The sequence below is a fragment of the Oncorhynchus nerka genome, linkage group LG14 (assembly GCF_034236695.1).
Source record: "Oncorhynchus nerka isolate Pitt River linkage group LG14, Oner_Uvic_2.0, whole genome shotgun sequence".
Classification (NCBI taxonomy): Eukaryota; Metazoa; Chordata; class Actinopteri; order Salmoniformes; family Salmonidae; genus Oncorhynchus; species Oncorhynchus nerka.
In genome coordinates, this window is record NC_088409.1 from 38,185,413 (window position 1) to 38,207,922 (window position 22,510).

At 43.7% G+C, this 22,510-nt stretch overlaps 1 protein-coding gene across 8 annotated transcripts in view; it reads right to left on the minus strand.

The window, feature by feature from the left end:
• The window catches only part of LOC115140985 (DENN domain-containing protein 4B-like), a 51,241-nt gene extending 28,810 nt beyond the window's left edge, over positions 1 to 22,431 (minus strand). For 2 of the 8 annotated variants that reach the window (XM_065000048.1, XM_065000045.1), the window contains exon 1: positions 3,110 to 3,394. In XM_065000048.1, the coding sequence (XP_064856120.1) occupies positions 3,110 to 3,189 (80 nt within the window). In that variant the 5' untranslated portion in view covers positions 3,190 to 3,394. Of the gene's footprint in view, positions 1 to 3,109; positions 3,405 to 5,811; positions 6,164 to 22,034 lie in introns of those variants that run through there. The other 6 variants (XM_029679533.2, XM_029679531.2, XM_029679532.2 and 3 more) reach the window with 6 other exon arrangements.
• Between the last annotated feature and the right edge of the window lie 79 nt (positions 22,432 to 22,510).

Below are 22,510 nucleotides of genomic sequence, written 5' to 3' on the forward strand. Positions count from 1 at the left end.
CACGATACATGGCCCCATTCATTCTTTCCTTTACACGGATCAGTCGTCCTGGTCCCTTTGCAGAAAAACAGCCCCAAAGCATGATGTTTCCACCCCCATGCTTCACAGTAGGTATGGTGTTATTTGGATGCAACTCAGCATTCTTTGTTCTCCAAACACGACGAGTTGAGTTTTCACCAAAAAGTTCTATTTTGGTTTCATCTGACCATATGACATTCTCCCAATCTTCTTCTGGATCATCCAAATGCTCTCTAGCAAACTTCAGGGATTCTCTGCCTCTAACCCTATTACAGTGGCTGAGTCACTGGCTTACTAGGGCTCTTTCATACCGTCCCTAGGAGGGGTGCGTCACTTGAGTGGGTTGAGTCACTGATGTGATCTTCCTGTCTGGGTTGGCGCCCTTCCCTTGGGTTGTGCCGTGGCAGAGATCTTTGTGGGCTATACTCGGCCTTGTCTCAGGATGGTAAGTTGGTGGTTGAAGATATCCCTCTAGTGGTGTGGGGGCTGTGCTTTGGCAAAGTGGGTGGGGTTATATCCTTCCTGTTTGGCCCTGTCCGGGGGTGTCATCGGACGGGGCAACAGTGTCTCCTGACCCCTCCTGTCTCAGGCTCCAGTATTTATGCTGCAGTAGTTTATGTGTCGGGGGCTAGGGTCAGTTTGTTATATCTGGAGTACTTCTGTCCTATCTGGTGTCTTGTGTGAATTTAAGTATGCTCTCTCTAATTCTCTCTTTCTTTCTCTCTCTCGGAGGACCTGAGCCCTAGGACCATGCCTCAGGACTACCTGACATGATGACTCCTTGCTGTCCCCAGTCCACCTGGCTGTGCTGCTGCTCCAGTTTAAACTGTTCTGCCTGTGATTATTATTATTTGACCATGCTGGTCATTTATGAACATTTGAACAACTTGGCCATGTTCTGTTATAATCTCCACCCGGCACAGCCAGAAGAGGACTGGCCACCCCACATAGCCTGGTTCCTCTAAAGGTTTCTTCCTAGGTTTTGGCCTTTCTAGGGAGTTTTTCCTAGCCACCGTGCTTCAACACCTGCATTGCTTGCTGTTTGGGATTTTAGGCTGGGTTTCTGTATAGCACTTTGAGATATCAGCTGATGTACGAAGGGCTATATAAATACATTTGATTTGATTCAGACGGGCCTGGACATGTACTGGCTTAAGCAGGGGGACAAGTCTGGCACTGCAGGATTTGAGTCCCCTGGCGGCGTAGTGTGTTACTGATGGTAGGCTTTGTTACTTTGGTCCCAGCTCTCTGCAGGTCATTCACTAGGTCCCCCCGTGTGGTTCTGGGATTTTTGCTTGCCGTTCTTGTGATCATTTTGACCCCACGGGGTGAGATCTTGCGTGGAGCCCCATATCGAGGGAGATTATCAGTGGTCTTGTATGTCTTCCATTTCCTAATAATTGCTACCACAGCTGATTTCTTCAAACCAAGCTGCTTACCCATTGCAGATTCAGTCTTCCCAGCCTGGTGCAGGTCTACAATTTTGTTTCTGGTGTCCTTTGACAGCGCTTTAGTCTTGGCCATAGTGGAGTTTGGTGTGTGACTGTTTGAGGTTGTGGACAGGTGTATTTTATACTGACAACAAGTTCAAACAGGTGCCATTAATACAGGTAACGAGTGGAGGACAGAGGAGCCTCTTAAAGAAGAAGTTACAGGTCTGTGAGAGCCAGAAATCTTGCTTGTTTGTAGGTGACCAAATACTTATTTTCCACCATAATTTGCAAATAAATTCATTAAAAATCCTACAATGTGATTTTCTGGATTAATTTTTTTCTAATTTTGTCTGTCATAGTTGAAGTGTACCTATGATAAAAATTACAGGCCTCATCTTTTTGAGTGGGAGAACTTGCACAATTGGTGGCTGACTAAATACTTTTTTGCCCCACTGTATATATATATTTGTAATAATGACAATTACAACAATACTGAATTAATACTTATTTTAACTTAATATAATACATCAATAAAATCAATTTAGTCTAAAAAAAATTATGAAACATGTTCAATTTGGTTTAAATAATGCAAAACCAAAGTGTTGGAGAAGAAAGTAAAAGTGCAATATGTGCCATGTAAAAAAGCTAATGTTTAAGTTCCTTGCTCAGAACATATGAAAGCTGGTGGTTCCTTTTAACATGAGTCTTCAATATTCCTAGGTAAGAAGTTTTAGGTTGTAGTTATTATTAGGACTATTGCTCTCTATACCATTTGTATTTCATATACCTTTGACTATTGGATGTTCTAATAGGTACTTTAGTATTGCCAGCCTATTCTCGGGAGTTGATAGGCTTGAAGTCATAAACAGCGCAATGCTTGAAGCACAGAGAAGAGCTTCTGGCAAATGCAGGAAAGTGCTGTTTGAATGAATGCTTACGAGCCTACTGCTGCCTACCACCACTCAGTCAGACTGCTCTATCAAATCACAGACTTAATTATAATATAATAACACAGAAATATGATCCTTAGGTCGTATGAATTAATATGGTAAAATCCGGAAACTATCATTTCGAAAACAAAAATACGGAACCATTCTGTATTTTATCTAACAGGTGGCATCCCTAAGTCTAAATATTGCTGTTACATTGCACAACCTTCAATGTTATGTCATAATTATGTACAAGTCTGGCAAATTAATTACGGTCATTGTTAGGAAGAAATGGTCTTCGCACACTTCGCAACGAGCCAGGCAGCCCAAACTGCTGCATATACCCTGACTCTGCTTGCACGGAACGCAAGAGTAGCGACACAATTTCCCTAGTTAAAAGAAATTCATGTTAGCAGGCAATATTAACTAAATATGCAGGTTTAAAAATATATATTTGTGTATTGATTTTAAGAAAGGCATTGATGTTTATGGTTAGGTACACATTGGTGCAACGACAGTGCTTTTTTCGCGAATGCGCTTGTTAAATCACCCGTTTGGCGAAGTAGTTTGTGATTCAATGATAAATGAACAGGCACCGCATTGATTATATGCAAAGCAGGACAAGCTAGATAAACTAGTAAAATCATCAACCATGTGTAGTTAACTAGTGATTATGTTAAGATAGTTTTTTATAAAAGATCAGTTTAAAAAAACTAACTAGCACCTTACCTCGGCTCCTTGCTGCACTCGTATAACAGGTGGTCAGCCTGCCACGGAGTCTCCTCGTGGAGTGCAATGTAATCGGCCATAATCGGTGTCCAGAAATGCCGATTACCAATTGTTATGAAAACTTGAAATCGGCCCTAATTAAATCGGTCGACCTCTAATCACTAGTATTTAGCACATCTAACGCGTAAGAGTACATATGCATGCCTAGAGTGTGAGAGAATTACTAAAAGGGCCTTGAAAAAGTGAGAGTAGAGGAAATCGATGGAGGTTGGGCTACAAAGGATGACTGGCAAACAGGAAGTGGCCACTGGCAGCCTGTTTCCTGTTATATTCCAAGAGTTCATCAGTAGCTTCCTTGTGACACTGGAGCACGGTGACACTTGTCCAGGGGGAAATTATGACAGGCTACAGGAGGTAATAATATACAGTGAGCTCCAAAATGACAATTTTTTGTTGTTTTGGCTCTGTACTTCAGCACTTTGGATTTTAAATTATACAACAAATACAATAACTTTGAGGTTAAAGTGCAGACTGTCAGCTTTAATTTGCGGGTATTTTCATCCATATCGGTGAACCGTTTAGAACTGTTTTTGTACAATAGTTCCCCCATTTTAGGGGACCAAAAGTATTGGGACAAATTCACTTATATGTGCATTATATGAGGATTCTAGCATGACTACAGATAATCCTGAATGAATTGTGAACAACGATGAGTGAGCAAGTTAGACGCACATATATAATACCTTCCCCCCCATAATGCTGACCTCCCGTTATTGTAATGTTGAGAGGTTAGCATGTCTTCGGGGTATGATGTGTGCATCTCTAACTTTCTCACTCATCATTATTCACGATTCATCCAGGAATATCTGTAATAATGGTAGAATCAAAATGTCATCAAATTCATAAACAGTTCACCCGATATGTATTAAAATACCCTCAAATTAAAGCGGACAGTCTGCACTTTAACTCCATAGTCATTGTATCATTTCAAATCATATGTGCTGGAGTACAGAGCCAAAACAATAAAACAAATGTGTAACTGTCCCAAAAGTTTGAGCTTTTGAGTATTATTAATGTCTTATGAAAATAAATATTTCAGTGCAGTATTTGATGCAAAACAAACACACCAGTATAACGGATCTGTTAGGCCCTAAGGCCTACAATGGTACTATAATAAAAGGGTGTTGCCCTGCTGGGAGCTTGTCAAGTACACTGAACCTCGGGGTTTTTCAGAAATTGCTGATGTAGGCTAATAATTGCTGGTTCCCTTTTTCATAATACCCTACGTGCATGGTAACGTTCACTTTCTATCCCTCACACACACGCTTGCGAATGTACACACACACACTGGAAAACCCCTTTTGAGTACTGGATTGCCCCAATGAAAACATGTCTTAATATTAGTCACAATCCCTGCGACTGCAAGTTATTTATATTGACAAACATATTGAAATAAGAAATGAATTCATTAAAACTGTCAGTGGTTTGAGCGAGAGAGAGAGCGAGCTCTGGAACTAGAGCGCCCACATCCTGACAAGAGGCTTTTGAAGTCCCATTCGTATGAAACCCAGTGCATCATAGATATAGAATTGAATACGCCATATTTAGACAAGCAACAAGAGAGAAGTAAAGGTCTTATTCCCCAGACTTATGACATGTCTGACAGTACACTTCAGCCTTGAAGCAGTGGACCACCACCATGATCATACGAGCTGACATCAATGTGAAGTATTAGACCATGGCCTACTACTGAAGAAGATGGGTTGTTTTAGGGCAGGGGTTCGGTCTGTCATTCTGCTAGTTCTTTCCTCCCTGACTGATAACAAGTGCGGCCGTCAAGGACTAGAGTTGTGCATCCCTGCTTGGTTGAACTAATGTCAGACTGAGTCATAACTCTTGAAAAACATCCACAGGCGTACACAGATGACATAAGATTAAAACAAGTTGAGCACATGAATTCGGGTCTGTATTGCATCTTGAACAGATCAGCCAGCCTCTCCCTCTGGCTGCTTTTCCAGATATTATAATAATTGACTTATATTATTATTCAGTGAGGTGATACAATACTTGAACATCTTGGCCATGTTCTGTTATAATCTCCACCCGGCACAGCCAGAAGAGGACTGGCCACACCTCATAGCCTGGTTCCTCTCTAGGTTTCTTCCTAGGTTTTGGCCTTTCTAGGGAGTTTTCCTAGCCACCGTGCTTCTACACCTGCATTGCTTGCTGTTTGGGGTTTTAGGCTGGACTTCTGTACAGCACTTTGAGATATCAGCTGATGTACAAAGGGCTTTATAAATACATTTGATTTGAATAAATAAACATACAAAAACAAAGTCTTGTGTGCAACCTGAGAGTTCAGCAAGAAATCATTGAGAAACAGTGGCTTAAACAATTTGTCAAAATAGGCTAGCTAATGCTCAGAAACAAAACTGCAACTGAAAGCCTTCCAGCGACTCACATCATACCTCAACCTCCCCAGAAAAGTAGTTTCAAACAAGCAGGAAATAAAAAGAGCCACAAGATATTTAAAACAGGTCATGAGTTTGGTTCTTCTTTTAATTCACCTGCTATTATTGAGAACAAGCCGGGCTGGAAGGCCTGAATATATATTTCCAAAAGATTATAAACCTCTAATGCAAGCTACTGAGGAATGAGTCATTTCAATGAACATTTTCTAGGAAAGGAGAAATTTACTCTACCTTACATAGGTTAAATCCCCATATCAGTCAAATAAAGCAGTTAGTTATAGCTCACTGTGTATGTGAATTACAGTGTAGCTTTGCCTCCAACTGATTGAGAAGAGTTATTTCTGAGCCTGTGCAGTGACAACACTCAACCCGCACCCCCACATCTCTACAGGTGTGAGCTCCTGATAAGGACACCCCAAACGGACAAGGAGAGCTCTGTTCAGGCTTGGCAGCTAGAAATCCTGCCCCTGAACTGGCAGACTGACACTCACTCTTCCTATACAGCAGGTTCTCAAACTCCTGACATGTTTGAGAATGTGTGAAATGATGTGTGTGAAGAGGTGCTACACGCATCATTTCACACGTCAACATTTCTTCATAGCTTTGTCAATAACACCCTCGAAAGAACAGATTTTTCCTTTGTGTTATGTAATACCTAGGGGAACATTTTGACAGCACAAAAGAGTGGAGATCTTTAAAAAAAAACTTCCAGATAATTTCCAATACTCACCACAGCACTCACAAAATGTATTTGAAATACAGCAGAATGTACAGTGCTAACAGATGTTATGAACACTTGTATCTTGCAACTTAATGCCATACATTCTTCCTCAAAATACGCTTGCCAGCTGATTTGGTGAGTTTTTCCTAGCCACCGTGCTTCTACACCTGCATTGCTTGCTGTTTGGGGTTTTAGGCTGGGTTTCTGTACAGCACTTTGTGACATCAGCTGATGTAAGAAGGGCTTCATAAATAAATTGGATTGATTGAAATCAATTTGATTGATTTGCCTGTCAAAACAATGCTTAAGATAAAGTTGTTAGCGATGAATGCTGTCCAGAGGCAGTGCCTTTGCTCTTGTCAGAATGCTGCTGCCCATAGCTGGCCTTCAACCAGAGCCACAGCTAGTGACAGAGGAGGTATTCAGGGTCGCTCTTCCCAGCGAGATGATGCTGGAAGTCAGCGACAGGGAGAGATGCCTGGTAGCTGGTACAGCCATGCCCACGCCAACTCAGGGGCATCGCCACAATACCATTCTAAAATGGAGGCCCGGCCGCCCCACAATGCCCCTTTTGTGTGCACGGGGCAAGCACATGATGACGTTAAGAGGGGACATACATTCACACACACGCGTGCATAGCCTACACACACACACCATGAACAGAGTGAGGCCCAGAGGGGAGTACTTTACCACAATGTTCATTTCACAAGCTCACCCCAATAAATAGCATTATCCAAAGTGTTGACAGTGTGAAAAAGCCATTATCACACACTGTTTACCAAAGACCACAACTCTGACTTAACAGAGCTCCTTGGAGAAAAAAAGTGTAGACCTAGAAGAGCGATAGTGGAACAACACGATTGGGGACCCTTCCATTAGTGTGAAGTTAACTTGAAGGGTATGATGATTAAATATTGTAGGGTGGTGGGGGGGGACAAATCCTTCTCTGTCCAATCAGCATGTTGTTATGAAGGTGATCTTGGCCCATTAGACCACCAAAGAGAAGGCATGACCTACACCAGTGTTTTTGGCAGTGATCAGGATTCGACAAGCTATGCTCCTCCTTCTTGGAGTCAGTGGTACTTAACTAAAACTAGCACTAGAGGGTAGACTAAAATTGGTGTTAGATCATCGGATGTACGAGTGACATCTCATGGGCCAGTGCCAGTCCAGGGGTTGAGAAACACTTAATGACACCTCTCTAGATGACACATGAGTCATGACTCGGCAAGGGGGAGGGGATTCATAAATAGCGGGCTGGGGATAGTAGACAAACTAGGTCAACAATCCAACCTAAACATGTCCTGGCTGAGATATTCTAACTGAGCCATGGTATACCTGAGGTACAGGTATAAGGTTGATACAGATTAGGCCTAAGCCTACCTAATAAGCTTCATGTGGATACTGTGTTTAATTCTTAATTCATCACCCTGTATTCAGCAAGTCAATAGTAAACAGCACGCACCATGTGTTGTTCAATATTTGACTCTGGGATTTTCAAAGTAGTTCTTAAACATTGTCTCGCTGATGTTGCAACACAGACTGGCAGAACTTAAGGATCTGGGAGCAAGAGTGTCTTCGATGTGGATAACTTCCAGAGTTGATCCTTGATAATGCTTTGATCAATCTAAATGCCATCCACAATTCAATTCAGGAAACTTGATACAGGCAACCACAGTGGGAAAGGTTAGTCATTTCGCTTACTCCAAAAAAAAAAACACGACTAGGCCTACTTAGTCTCAATTCAAACAAAAGGTTTTCCTCTGTTAGTCACTCCCCCCTACTCGCTTTCCTAGGCCATAACAAACTAAAAGGGGTCAAGAACAAAACCAACACAGAGAGCCTCTCAGGCTGCATGGTTCCCTGACCACGTCACAACGCAACATTGTCCAGGGTGTCTGAATTCACCCTGGTAATACCTCAGGGCAAGGAAGACACACCACTCTCAAGACCACAGAAGATTCTAATAACAGTTCTGGTTGGTTCACCCAAAGTCAGAGAGCCAAACAGATTCCTAGGCCTCGGTGGCCCTAACACCAGGGTTCATGCTACCAGCGCTGTTAATTTCACTCCGGCAGCGTCCATTGAGCCACGTGGCTGGCACTGTCTCTTACTGTCAGCACTCCTGAGAAATGGTTATTTCAAATGACGCTTCTATTTAAAGCCTGCTCAGAGAGTCGGTTCTGCCCCTCTCTGAAGCCTCTCGCTTCAAACGGCTTCAGCAGCACTCTTCTCTCTCTCTGTTGCTGCTGAAGTATTAGAATTCAAATTCAAACGTCTCCAGGTATTGGTGTGATAACTGACTTGCACTTCAACATACAGCAGCTTCCCAGGATTTCTGGAAAACTGTCAAAATGTAAAGGATTAGCCTATTGCCAAACTGGCAGACAACATGGGAAAAGACACGAGACCTAACTGTTGAAATGAGAAGCAAGCAAAAAAATAATGACAGACACTTGAAGGAGATTAAGATAAAGTTATAAATATCCAAGACTGCCTTCTGGGCGAGGATGAGAGCATCATGAAAGGCTCTTCAGTCAATGCTGGCTTAAGTGTACAATATGATGCACCAAGCAACGATCTCATTATCTCGAACTTGGATACTATCCATCAAAATAAAAGTGTCCGTAATTTTTTTATTTTTAAATGCTAGAACCAAGATGTATCCATCCACATTTACCAGTTGGTAGGGTACTAGACAATGTTAGAGATTTTGGTGGGGGCAATTGCCAATTACTGTGATTGTTCTACCAAGATCGAATGCCCATATATTCCTTGTTGTGGAGCACTGGGCTTTGGCCTAACCCCTATGGTAATGTGGCTAAAGTGTTTATGCTAGTTTAGTGGATATAGGACAGAGGGACAGACTTCGCCTTTATCTGGCAGAGATGGAGTTCAGAAAGAGAAAGAAAGGTAGAGGAAGGAGGGATGAACTACAGACTGTAGCAAGGGAACTGGATTTGTGTGTGTACGACAAGGGGTATTTTTTATTTTAATTTTATTTAACCTTTATTTTACTAGGCAAGTCAGTTAAGAACAAATTCTTATTTTCAATGACGGCCTAGGAACAGTGGGTTAACTGCCTGTTCAGGGGCAGAACGACAGATGTACCTTGTCGGCTCGGGGATTCGAACTTGCAACCTTTCAGTTACTAGTCCAACGCTCTAACCACTAGGCTACCCTGCCGGATAGACAAAGTGTGTGTGTGTGTCTGTGTGTGTGTGTAGGTAGGTGACACACTGAAGGTTGCAAAGTCAGCTAGGGCTGACAGAAAGTAAAAGCAACAGAGGAAGACAGGATTGAAGGGATAGATGACAGGGAAGAGGCAGAGAGAATGATAGACAGAAAGAGAAAAGGAGAGAAAGGAAGTGTAGAGAGAGAGGTTTATTTTGAGCAGTTGCCAGGTTTGATTTAGCCAGCACAAGTGGGATGATCATTACATTGCAGTGGGCAAATATATTCCTTGACGTTGAACGAGGTGGACTATAAAATGTGGCTATAACTGATATTCATGCATTTCTCTACTAAAACTTTACATAATTTCTCCTCTGTGTTGCATAATGCAGCATACAGTAGGCCTACATATTACACATGGTATGAGGCTTAAGTGATGCTGTTTTGAGAACAGTAATTTACACTGCGTTAGCCATAGCTAGTGAGGAAAAGATACAGGATGCAAGTGAAAAGAGGAGACATCCATCACAGATGGATACATAATCTTGACACTGGCCATTTACCAAATGGGGCTGTAGGCTATAGAGCTGTTCTCAAAACGAATCATAGTGTATGTGAGTGCAGACAACCCAACAGTAGCAATACGAGGCTAAGCATTGTGAACAAGGCCCTATAGCACAGTGTATAATGCGGCTGTTACAGCAGTACAAAGGACAGATTCTTGGACAGGTGACAGACTGGCTGACTGTTACTAAGCCTGTTTCTACAACAGCATCAGGTTTGCTTTTAGGAGTAACCCGTTTAGAGAGGCTGACAACGATACACAGATTTAGGCTGACAGAGGGGTTACACAACTTCCGGGTTGGAGCGAAGAAGTCGCATCCGCACTTCGGTCTGCACTTCGGTCTGCAGGTAGTATAACTTTTCATTACATTTCATTATAGTACAACGGTTTGATTTGTCTAATCTTAGCAATTTCTTCTTAGCTAGCTACATAGCCGTCTTTGTATCAAAGATAATTGCGTAATTATCGTATTTCGTCGTCCTAACGTATCTGCCCAGCAGCTAGCCAGCTAGCTAACGCCCACCGTCTACATAGCTAGCTACATAGCCGTCTCTGTATCAAAGATAATTGTGTAGATAATTGTGTAGTCTAGAGCGATTTTCTAGGTTACCTAGCCAGCTATTGTCGTTCTTTTAACGCAACGTAATCAACACTGCTAGCTAGCTAGCCAGCTAGCCCCTGAATCAACAACGCAGCCAGCTATTTGTCGTCCTTAACGTAGGAGACACTGCTAGCTAGCCAACAGCTAGCCAACGTCTACCGATTAGAACTCAACAACCCGGTCGCATTCCGCCTCGCTCCACAGGTAGTATCACATTTTCATTTCATTTCATTACAGTACAACGGTTTGATTTGTTTGATCGTAGCTAGCTACATAGCCGTCTCTGTATCAAAGATAATTGTGTAGTCTAGAGCGATTTTCTAGGTTACCTAGCCAGCTATTGTCGTTCTTTTAACGCAACGTAACGTAATCAACACTGCTAGCTAGCCAGCTAGCCCCCGAATCAACAACGCAGCCACTGCCAGCTAGCCTACAAAGTCAACAACGCAGCCACTGCCAGCTAGCCTACTTCAGCAGTACTGTATCATTTTTAATCATTTTAGTCAATAAGATTCTTGCTACGTAAGCTCAACTTTCTGAACATTCGAGACGTGTAGTCCACTTGTCATTCCAATCTCCTTTGCATTAGCGTAGCCTCTTCTGTAGCCTGTCAACTATGTGTCTGTCTATCCCGGTTCTCTCCTCTCTGCACAGACCATACAAACGCTCCACACCGCGGCCACCCTAATCTGGTGGTCCCAGCGCGCACGACCCACGTGGAGTTCCAGGTCTCCGGTAGCCTCTGGAACTGCAGATCTGCAGCCAACAAGGCAGAGTTCATCTCAGCCTATGCCTCCCTCCAGTCCCTCGACTTCTTGGCACTGACGGAAACATGGATCACCACAGATAACACTGCTACTCCTACTGCTCTCTCTTCGTCCGCCCACGTGTTCTCGCACACCCCGAGAGCTTCTGGTCAGCGGGGTGGTGGCACCGGGATCCTCATCTCTCCCAAGTGGTCATTCTCTCTTTCTCCCCTTACCAATCTGTCTATCGCCTCCTTTGAATTCCATGCTGTCACAGTTACCAGCCCTTTCAAGCTTAACATCCTTATCATTTATCGCCCTCCAGGTTCCCTCGGAGAGTTCATCAATGAGCTTGATGCCTTGATAAGCTCCTTTCCTGAGGACGGCTCACCTCTCACAGTTCTGGGCGACTTTAACCTCCCCATGTCTACCTTTGACTCATTCCTCTCTGCCTCCTTCTTTCCACTCCTCTCCTCTTTTGACCTCTCCCTCTCACCTTCCCCCCCTACTCACAAGGCAGGCAATACGCTCGACCTCATCTTTACTAGATGCTGTTCTTCCACTAACCTCATTGCAACTCCCCTCCAAGTCTCTTTGCCACCTTCTCCTCCCTCCTGAATCCCCCTCCCCCCCCTCCTCCCTCTCTGCAGAGGACTTCGTCAACCATTTTGAAAAGAAGGTCGACGACATCCGATCCTCGTTTGCTAAGTCAAACGACACCGCTGGTTCTGCTCACACTGCCCTACCCTGTGCTCTGACCTCTTTCTCCCCTCTCTCTCCAGATGAAATCTCGCGTCTTGTGACGGCCAGCCGCCCAACAACCTGCCCGCTTGACCCTATCCCCTCCTCTCTTCTCCAGACCATTTCCGGAGACCTTCTCCCTTACCTCACCTCGCTCATCAACTCATCCCTGACCGCTGGCTACGTCCCTTCCGTCTTCAAGAGAGCGAGAGTTGCACCCCTTCTGAAAAAACCTACACTCGATCCCTCCGATGTCAACAACTACAGACCAGTATCCCTTCTTTCTTTTCTCTCCAAAACCCTTGAACGTGCCGTCCTTGGCCAGCTCTCCCGCTATCTCTCTCAGAATGACCTTCTTGATCCAAATCAGTCAGGTTTCAAGACTAGTCATTCAACTGAGACTGCTCTTCTCTGTATCACGGAGGCGCTCCGCACTGCTAAAGCTAACTGCTCTCATCCTTCTAGACCTATCGGCTGCCTTCGATACTGTGAACCATCAGATCCTCCTCTCCACCCTCTCCGAGTTGGGCATCTCCGGCGCGGCCCACGCTTGGATTGCGTCCTACCTGACAGGTCGCTCCTACCAGGTGGCGTGGCGAGAATCCGTCTCCTCACCACGTGCTCTCACCACTGGTGTCCCCCAGGGCTCTGTTCTAGGCCCTCTCCTATTCTCGCTATACACCAAGTCACTTGGCTCTGTCATAACCTCACATGGTCTCTCCTATCATTGCTATGCAGACGACACACAATTAATCTTCTCCTTTCCCCCTTCTGATGACCAGGTGGCGAATCGCATCTCTGCATGTCTGGCAGACATATCAGTGTGGATGACGGATCACCACCTCAAGCTGAACCTCGGCAAGACGGAGCTGCTCTTCCTCCCGGGAAGGACTGCCCGTTCCATGATCTCGCCATCACGGTTGACAACTCCACTGTGTCCTCCTCCCAGAGCGCTAAGAACCTTGGCGTGATCCTGGACAACACCCTGTCGTTCTCAACTAACATCAAGGCGGTGGCCCGTTCCTGTAGGTTCATGCTCTACAACATCCGCAGAGTACGACCCTGCCTCACACAGGAAGCGGCGCAGGTCCTAATCCAGGCACTTGTCATCTCCCGTCTGGATTACTGCAACTCGCTGTTGGCTGGGCTCCCTGCCTGTGCCATTAAACCCTACAACTCATCCAGAACGCCGCAGCCCGTCTGGTGTTCAACCTTCCCAAGTTCTCTCACGTCACCCCGCTCCTCCTCTCTCCACTGGCTTCCAGTTGAAGCTCGCATCCGCTACAAGACCATGGTGCTTGCCTACGGAGCTGTGAGGGGAACGGCACCTCAGTACCTCCAGGCTCTGATCAGGCCCTACACCCAAACAAGGGCACTGCGTTCATCCACCTCTGGCCTGCTCGCCTCCCTACCACTGAGGAAGTACAGTTCCCGCTCAGCCCAGTCAAAACTGTTCGCTGCTCTGGCCCCCCAATGGTGGAACAAACTCCCTCACGACGCCAGGACAGCGGAGTCAATCACCACCTTCCGGAGACACCTGAAACCCCACCTCTTTAAGGAATACCTAGGATAGGATAAAGTAATCCTTCTCACCCCCCTTAAAAGATTTAGATGCACTATTGTAAAGTGGCGGCTCCACTGGATGTCATAAGGTGAATGCACCAATTTGTAAGTCGCTCTGGATAAGAGCGTCTGCTAAATGACTTAAATGTAATGTAATGAGTTTCAATGGCCTCCCAACCGGACTTCATTGTGGAGTGAGGAATATCAAAGTCTGTTTGCTTTCCATCTGCATTATCAGTGATCACAGTGCACCTGGGCTCCACCAGGAAAAGTAGACCCAACCTGCATCATCCCACAAATCTATTCACATCATATTCTCCCAACACTACACCCACTTCCTAATCCGATATTCACTAGTTGGATGACGTGCCACTTCCTCAGATTGCCAGCTGCCTAAGCACTTTCAACCCATGAATGTAAGACCTCATTCCTCTTCTCTTATGATGACGGGGGAGGGCCATACACATTTGGGAAGGACTCTCTAGCCTTTCCTCTGAACCAAATTGTATTTGTCACATTACGGTGAAATGCACCACATGCATGGTACTTACAAGCCCTTAACTCTTATTTCTTGAACTACATTGTTGGTTAAAATATTTACAAAATAAAGTAAAAATAAATAAAAACAATCAAAAAGTAACAAGAAATGTACATAATAATGAGGCTATATAAAGGGGGTACTGGTACCGAGTCAATGACTGGGGGTACAGGTTACTCAAAGTCATTTGTAAAGTGACTATGAATAGTTAATAAACAGAGTAGCAGCAGTGTAAAAACAAAGTGTAGACAGTCTGGGTGGCCATTTGATTAGTTCTTCAGCAGTCTTATGGCTTGGGGGTAGGAGCTGTTAAGGAGCCTTTTGGTCCAAGACTTGGCGCTCTGGTACCGCTTGCCATGCAGTAGCAGAGAGGACAGTCTATGATTTGGTCTATGACTGTAGTCTGACAATTATTTGGGCCTTCCTCTGACACGTCTAGTATACAGGTCCTGTGTGGCAAGCAGTTGCCATACTAGAAGGTGATGCAACCGGTCAGGATGCTCTCGATGGTGCAGCTGTAAAACCTTTTGAGGATCTGAGGACCCATGCCAAATCTTTTCAGTCTCCTGAGGGGGAAAAGGTGTTGGTGTGCCCTCTTCACAACCGTCTTGGTGTGTTTGGACCATGATAGTTTGTTGGTGATGTGGATACCAAGGAACCTGAAGCTCTCTACCCGCTCCACTCCAGTCCAATCGATGTGAATGGGGGCGTGTTCGGCCCTCGTATTCCTATAGTCCAGGATCAGCTCCTTTGTCTTGCTCATATTGAGAGAGAGGTTGTTGTCCTGTTACCACACTGCCAGGTGTCTGACCTCCTCCATATAGGCTGTCAGGCCTACCACTATTGTCGTCAGCAAACTTAATGGTGGTGTTTGAATGATGCTTGGCCATGCAGTCGTGGGTGAACAGGGAGTACAGGAGGAGACTAAGCACGCACCCCTGAGGGGCCCCAGTGTTGAGGATCAGCGTGGCAGATGTGGTGTAACCTACCCTTACCACCTGTGGGCAGCCCGTCAGGAAGTTCAGGATCCAGAGGGAGGGGTTTAATCCCAGGGTCCTTAGCTTAGTGATGAGCTTTGAGGGCACTATGGTGTTGAACGCTGAGCTGTAATCAATGAACAGCATTCTCACATAGGTGTTCCTTTTGTCAAGGTGGGAAAGGGCAGTGTGGAGTGCAATAGAGATTGCATCATCTGTGGATCTGTTGGGGCGGTATGCAAATTCGAGTGGGTCTAGGGATTCCGGCATGATGGTGTTGATGTGAGCCATGACCAACCTTTCAAAGCACTTCATGGCTACTGACGTGAGTTACCTTTGCTTTCTTGGGCACAGGGACTATGGTGGTCTGTTTGAAACATGTAGGTATTACAGACTTGGTCAGGGGAGGTTGAAAATGTCAGTGAAGACAGTTGGCAGTTGGTCCGTGCATGCTCAGAGTTCACGGCCTGGTAATCCGTCTGACCCTGCGGCCTTGTGAATGTTGGCATGTTTAAAGATCGTGCTCACATCGGCTACAGCGAGTGTGATCACACAGTCGTCTGGAACATCTGGTGCTCTCATGCATGCTTCAGTGTTGCTTGCCTCGAAGCAAGCATAAAAGGCATTTAGCTCATCTGGTAGGCTTGCGTCACTGGGCAGCTCGCGGCTTGGTTTCCCTTTGCAGTCCATAATAGTTTTCAAGCCCTGTCACATCCGATGAGCGTCAGAGTCGGGGTAGTAGGATTCAATCTTTGTCCTGTATTGATGCTTTACCTGTTTGATGGTTCATTTGGGGTCATAGCGGGATTTCTTATAAGCATCCGGATTATTGTCCTGCTCATTGAAAGTGGCAGCTCTAGCCTTTAGCTCGGTGCAGATGTTGCCTGTAATCCATGGCTTCTGGTTGGGAAATATAAGTACGGTCACTGTATGGACGCCGTCATCGAGGCACTTATTGATGAAGCCGATGACTGAGGTGGTATACTCCATGCTATTGGATGAATCCCAGAAGATATTCCAATCTGTGCTAGCAAAACAGTCCTGTAGCGTAGCATCCGCGACATCGGACCACTTACGGGTTGAGTGAGTAACTGGTCCTTCCTGCTTTAATTTGAGCTTGTAAGCAGGAATCAGGAGGATAGAATTATGGTCAGATTTTCCAAACGGAGGGCGAGGGAGAATCTGTGCGACACTGGGTCATAAAGCAAAGGTCAGTGGTTTGATAAAGTTGGTGAGGAATGAGGCCAAATTTCACTATTGAGATTAAATGGTATATAACTGCTGGCTGGTACGATGACATCATACTGACACCCTCCCTGTATTAGCCAACTGAAGATGTCTCAAGACAAACCCTGGTTCCTCCTTCTAAACATTCCGTTTCCATTTCATTGTTATGACATTCAACATGGACCATTATATTTTGCATTAACTTACAGGCTTATGTAAATGTAGCACTAGTGTGAAAGGTTAAGCAGAAACATACATGCACAAAGCATAGTCTACCTCGGCAATGAGATATGATGTGAAAAGGGAACTGGGAGTCCTGGAGATAGCATTCCACCTTTAGTGTTTACACTGAGGAGATAGTCTGAGTGAGGCAGACGGTTGGGAGACTAGACATGATTTCAGATAAACATTCTTTACGGAAGGCTCTAACACTACTGATCAGACTATACCTTGAGCATTCGGCTTCTATTGAGAAATCACAATTCAAAGTAAATAGCAACCTTCAATTCTGGAATTTGAGTTTGACTGAATTTAAATGTAATTGACTCCCAACCCTAGTGCTCAGAGAGTTATAAACACTGACAATGTGTTGCTTTGAGGTTCCTTTCTTCAAGAAACGTTCCCCAGCTGTAGCAAACCCCTAACAAGAGGTGACAGGTCCCAAGTGTGATCGCAATCTCAGGTATCATGCAGACAGACTATTGTCTACTGACATGAGGAAGAGGCGGCTGTGAAAGAACACTGGATAGCCAGAGAGAGGTATAGTTAGCAAAAGCTGATAAGTAAGCCTAAATGAGGACATAGTACCCTCCGGAAACTATGTCCCAAATTGAACTACAAGGCTACATTGAGTGCTTTAGATGCATGAGGGGCTTTGAGAAAGTTGCCTCTATGCCTTTATGGGTTGTGATGATAAGTGGAAACAGTCAGTGGACTTTTAGTTGTGCATGGCTAACCTAACTAGTCACTAATTTTCCACTAGTGTTAAGTGGTGAGGATATGGAACAATCAACAATCTCCTCTATGCAGAGGAGTAGCTAAGTAGGACTGCCAGCAGCGAATAGCAGTTGTAATATTATATTACTCATTTCATGTCAGGTAGCTAGCTGTAGGCTCAGTTCCTCTACTTAGAACAGCTTCTCTTCATTTTAGAAATTAGTGTAAAGAAATGAATCATCTAAACCATCTGTCCAAACCTGTACCCACAACATCTACAGATACATTTAGACTAACTGTGCTATTTTTGTATTTAACCAGGTAGGCCAGTTGGGAACAATTTCTCATTAAAGCAAAGCAGAGCGACAAAAACAACAGAGTTACACATAAAAAAACATACAGTCAATAACAATAGAAAAATCTATGTACAGTGTGTGCAAATGTAGAAGAGTAGGGAGGAAAGGCAATAAATAGGCCATAGAGACAAAATAATTACAATTTAGCATTAACACTGGAGTGATAGATGTGCAGATGATGTGCAAGTAGAGTTACTGGGGTGCAAAAGAACAATAAAATAAATAACAATATGGGGATGAGGTAGTTGAGTGTGCTATTTACAGATTGGCTGTGTACAGGTACAGTGATTGGTAAGCTGCTCTGACAGCTGATGCTTAAAGTTAGAGAGGGAGATATAAGTCGCCAGTTTCAGTGATTTTTGCAATTCGTTCCAGTCATTGGCAGCAGAAAACTGTAAGGAAAGGCGGCCAAAGTAAGTGTTGGCTTTGGGGGTAACCAGTACAATATACCTGCTGGAGCACGTGCTACGGGTGGGTGTTGCTATGGTGATCAGTGAGCTGAAATAAGGCGGGGCTTTACCTAGCAAAGACTTATAGATGACCTGGAGCCAGCGGGTTTGGCGATGGATATGTAGTGAGGGCCAGCCAACGAGAGCATAGAGGTAGCAGTGGTGGGTAGTATATGGGTCTTTGGTGATAAAACGGATGGCACTGTGATAGACTACATCCAGTTTGCTGAGTAGAGTGTTGGAGGCTATTCTGTAAATGACATCGCTGAAGTCAAGGATCAGTAGGATAGTCAGTTTTACGAGGGTATGTTAGGCAGCATGAGTGCTTCTCTGTGCGAGCTCAGTACACCACACCAAAGTAGGCCCACAAACCTACAGCTTATTTTCCCCTACATGAAAATCTAGGTGTGTCAAGTTGAAATCATATTTATTATATTTTGTCTGGAATTGAGTCATCTGTAAGGAATGAATGGGCAAGAATACATGCTGAGGATTACTGACAGCATGTCGATGTTAAGCTCAATTGACATGTGCAAATTGTTATTTTAACAACAGGGGTTTGTAACACAGAAATGTTTAAACATCAGGAACAGATAGCGAGGCCATGTCATGAAACCAACACTATACAAAACATTCCATGACATAGCTTTCACCTGGATTCACCAGGTCAGTCTATGATCCCTTGTTGATGTCACTTGTTAAACCCACTTCAATCAGTGTAGATGAAGGGGAGGAGACAGTTTAAAGAAGGATTTTTAAGCCTTGAGACATGGATTGTGTATGTGTGCCATTCAGACGGTGAATGGGCAAGACAAAATATTTAAGTGCCTTTGAACAGGATATGGTAGTAGGTGCCAGGCGCACCGTTTGTGTCAAGAACTGCAACGATGCTGGGTTTTTCACACTCAACAGTTCCTGTGTGTATCAAGAATGGTTCTCCACCCAAAGGACATCCAGCCAACTTGACACAACTGTGGGACGTAATGGAGTCAAAATGGGTCAGCATTCCTGTGGCACGCTTGACACCTTGTAGAGTCTATGCCCCGACGAATTGAGGCTGTCCTGAGGGCAAAAGCAGGGGGTTGCAACTCAATATTAGGAAGATGTTCAGGCTAACTGTTGTAGAAGATAACATCGCATGAGCATTCCAAAAATCATGTTTATGTGTTTAGCCTACAATTCTCCCTGCCAACAGATATTTGACCCTAAACATCACCTATGAACTTTAAACAGCTCTATTATTGGTCCCTATTCAATATCAGCACAAAAATTGCTACTGGCAAATGATTTTATTCCATATGCTGAAACATGAAACATTTGTTTGAAACATTGTAAATGGGGAAGAATATCCAAACAACCGTATTGCCAAAATGATAAGATAAATCAAATCAATGACAGATGTGAGGCAAGATGCATGACGCTGTCAAAATAGTAACGTTGCGCATTGAGAGTAGAGGTCGACCGATTAATCGGAATGGCCGATTAATTGGGGCCGATTTAAAGTTTTCCTAACAATCGGAAATCGGTATTTTTGTGCGCCGATTTTATTTTTTTATTTTTTTTATACCTTTATTTAACTAGGCAAGTCAGTTAAGAACACATTCTTATTTTCAATGACGGCCTAGGAACGGTGGGTTAACTGCCTTGTTCAGGGGCAGAACGACAGATTTTCACCTTGTCAGCTCGGGGGATTCAATCTTGCAACCTTACAGTTAACTAGTCCAACGCTCTAACCACCTGCCTCTCATTGCACTCCACGATGAGCCTGCCTGTTACTCGAATGCAGTAGAAGCCAAGGTAAGTTGCTAGCTAGCATTAAACTTATCTTGTAAAAAAACAAACAATCAATCATAAATCACTAGTTTTAACTACACATGGTTGATGATATTACTCGTTTATCTAGCATATCCTGCGTTGCATATAATCGATGCAACGTTGGGGGATGATTTAACAAAAGCGCATTTGCGAAAAAAGCACAATCGTTGGACGACTGTACCTAACCATAAACACCAATGCCTTTCTTAAAATCAATACACAGAAGTATATATATTTAAACCTGCATATTTAGCCAAAAGAAATCCTGGCATAGCACACACCCCCGCAAGGATAGCTCAGATATTCTGGTCCGGGCAAGGAAGCTTTATTTATATATTTATTTGAGATTAAAATTTACATTTTGGGGGGGGATCATAATATTTATTCATCCTTTATTTAACTAGGCAAGTCAGTTAAAAACAAATTCTTATTTACAATGACAGTCTATCCCGGCCAAACCAGGACGACGCTGGGCCAATTGTGCACCACCCTATGGGACTCCCAATCACAGCTGGATGTGACGCAGCCTGGATTCGAACCAGGTACTGTCTCTTGCACTGAGATGCAGTGCCTTAGAACGTTGCGACACCTGGGAAAAGATTAGTTTCAAAATACTTTCATTAATACTAATTTCCATTTCGGCTCTATGCCTAGAAATGCCCTTGTCCGGTGCATAGGATTCCAATTTCAAAAGGTCCAAAAAGTGTTACAAAATATAAATTTAAACTGCCAATAGTGGACATTAACTGAAAAATTTTCTTATGTAGTTTCTTGCAATATCCCTCTGACTTTAAAGAATAGCTCTCTCAAAACTGTTATTCCTAAAAGATGTGTCCCGGGGTTTGGTCAACTTCGCCAGATTTCTCTAAAATTCTAAATTAAATCAGGAATGAGCAGGGTCAGCATAAGGACCCCTTATTCATGTCCTCATTACATGTAGTGCAACAAGACCACTCATTGTCTGTAAAGTTATCAACCATAATCTGTCAACTGCATCTGCCTGATATAAGTATTTTTTATTCTAATATGCTACATTTAGTTAGGTTTTAGAATCATAAAATAACTGTGGAAAAACAAAATTGATACGGTCTGTGTATACCACTTGAAAAGACGAAAAACGTATTATTCAACTCCGTAAAAAACTTGTCTAATGTCAACTCCATCAGAACGCTGAAAGATCAGACAGAATGGGTGTTTTTAATAGGGTATTTTCAAATGAATAATTTTCTATATTTTACAAATGTATGTATCTTTTTTTTTAGACAAATATGCCTGTCTTGAATGTCTGTCGTCAACTCCGTCAATATTTGAAGTCAATTTTTTTCTGGTCAATATTCTGAATAAATATTGCTCGGACCTTGAGGGGCCCACGAAACTACGATACACGATTTGTTAATCCCATATCGTTGTGGAAAATGAAGCATTTGCAGGATGTAGGTATGCTTAATACTCAAGCAGAAACACGATAAATGCACAATGCATTTTCTAAATCCACAAAGTACCATGAATGGACAACACAGTATATGAGATGGCAAATGCAGAGAAATGCGTTCCAATGCAAAACATGATGCACGCGCAGTACAACGTCAAATATCCTTGATCAATAACATTTTGGACTAGGGGCAGGGAGCACCGGGCGATGTAGTATTACTACCAACCTTTAATTGCTTTAAAATCGCTTGTACCATATACATTTTGGTCAGTGCTTGGTACCACTCACTGGATCACGACACGGGCCAGCATGAGAAATAGCCTAACGTTACACACACCACACTGTTTTATCGTTTCGCACATTAGCCGGTTAGCGCAGCACTACGGCCACAGATACTTTGGTATTTTGGCTAACAACTATTACTGTGGGTTTCGAATTTAAAAAACTCCAGGGGGGATTTGAGTTGTCACCATACCTGAATTGTGTGACATTAACCCAGAGCAGAGACAAGCATTAGCTAGCTGACGTTACTTAGCTTCCTAGCTAGCTAACAAACAAAATATTGTGGGGACACTAACGCTACTACCACTATTTAACTAGCAATATAATTTACCTTGTAATCCTTGCTGGCAGTTCCGATTGCTCACTTTGGATATCATCCTGTTTAGGACATATTTAGCGTTTAGCGTCCATGAGTCGGTTTCTAATTAGAGCCCGTGCAGATGTCTCTCGTATAAGCCCGCTTCTTGCTAGTTGTGAGGTTAGCTGCAAACAGCTCCTTCGGTCGAGATGGGAAACTAAAACACTCTCGTACTTCCAGTGCTACAGACTGAAAGAGTTCTCAGAACATTGCGCCTTGGTAGTGCGCTACTATTTTACTAATACATACAAACTAGTTATTAATTTGTTCAACACCCTGCCGTCTATTGTTGTGCATTTAAAAACATGTTTGCTGTGGCAATATTAATGTATAAAACTAAAGGAAATTGCGAGGGTAAAAACAATTGGTGGACACCCCCGCGTGCATGCAGCTGTTGGGTTTTGTTTACAGCTGTCACTCTACTGGAGACCAGTGAATCTGTTATGACA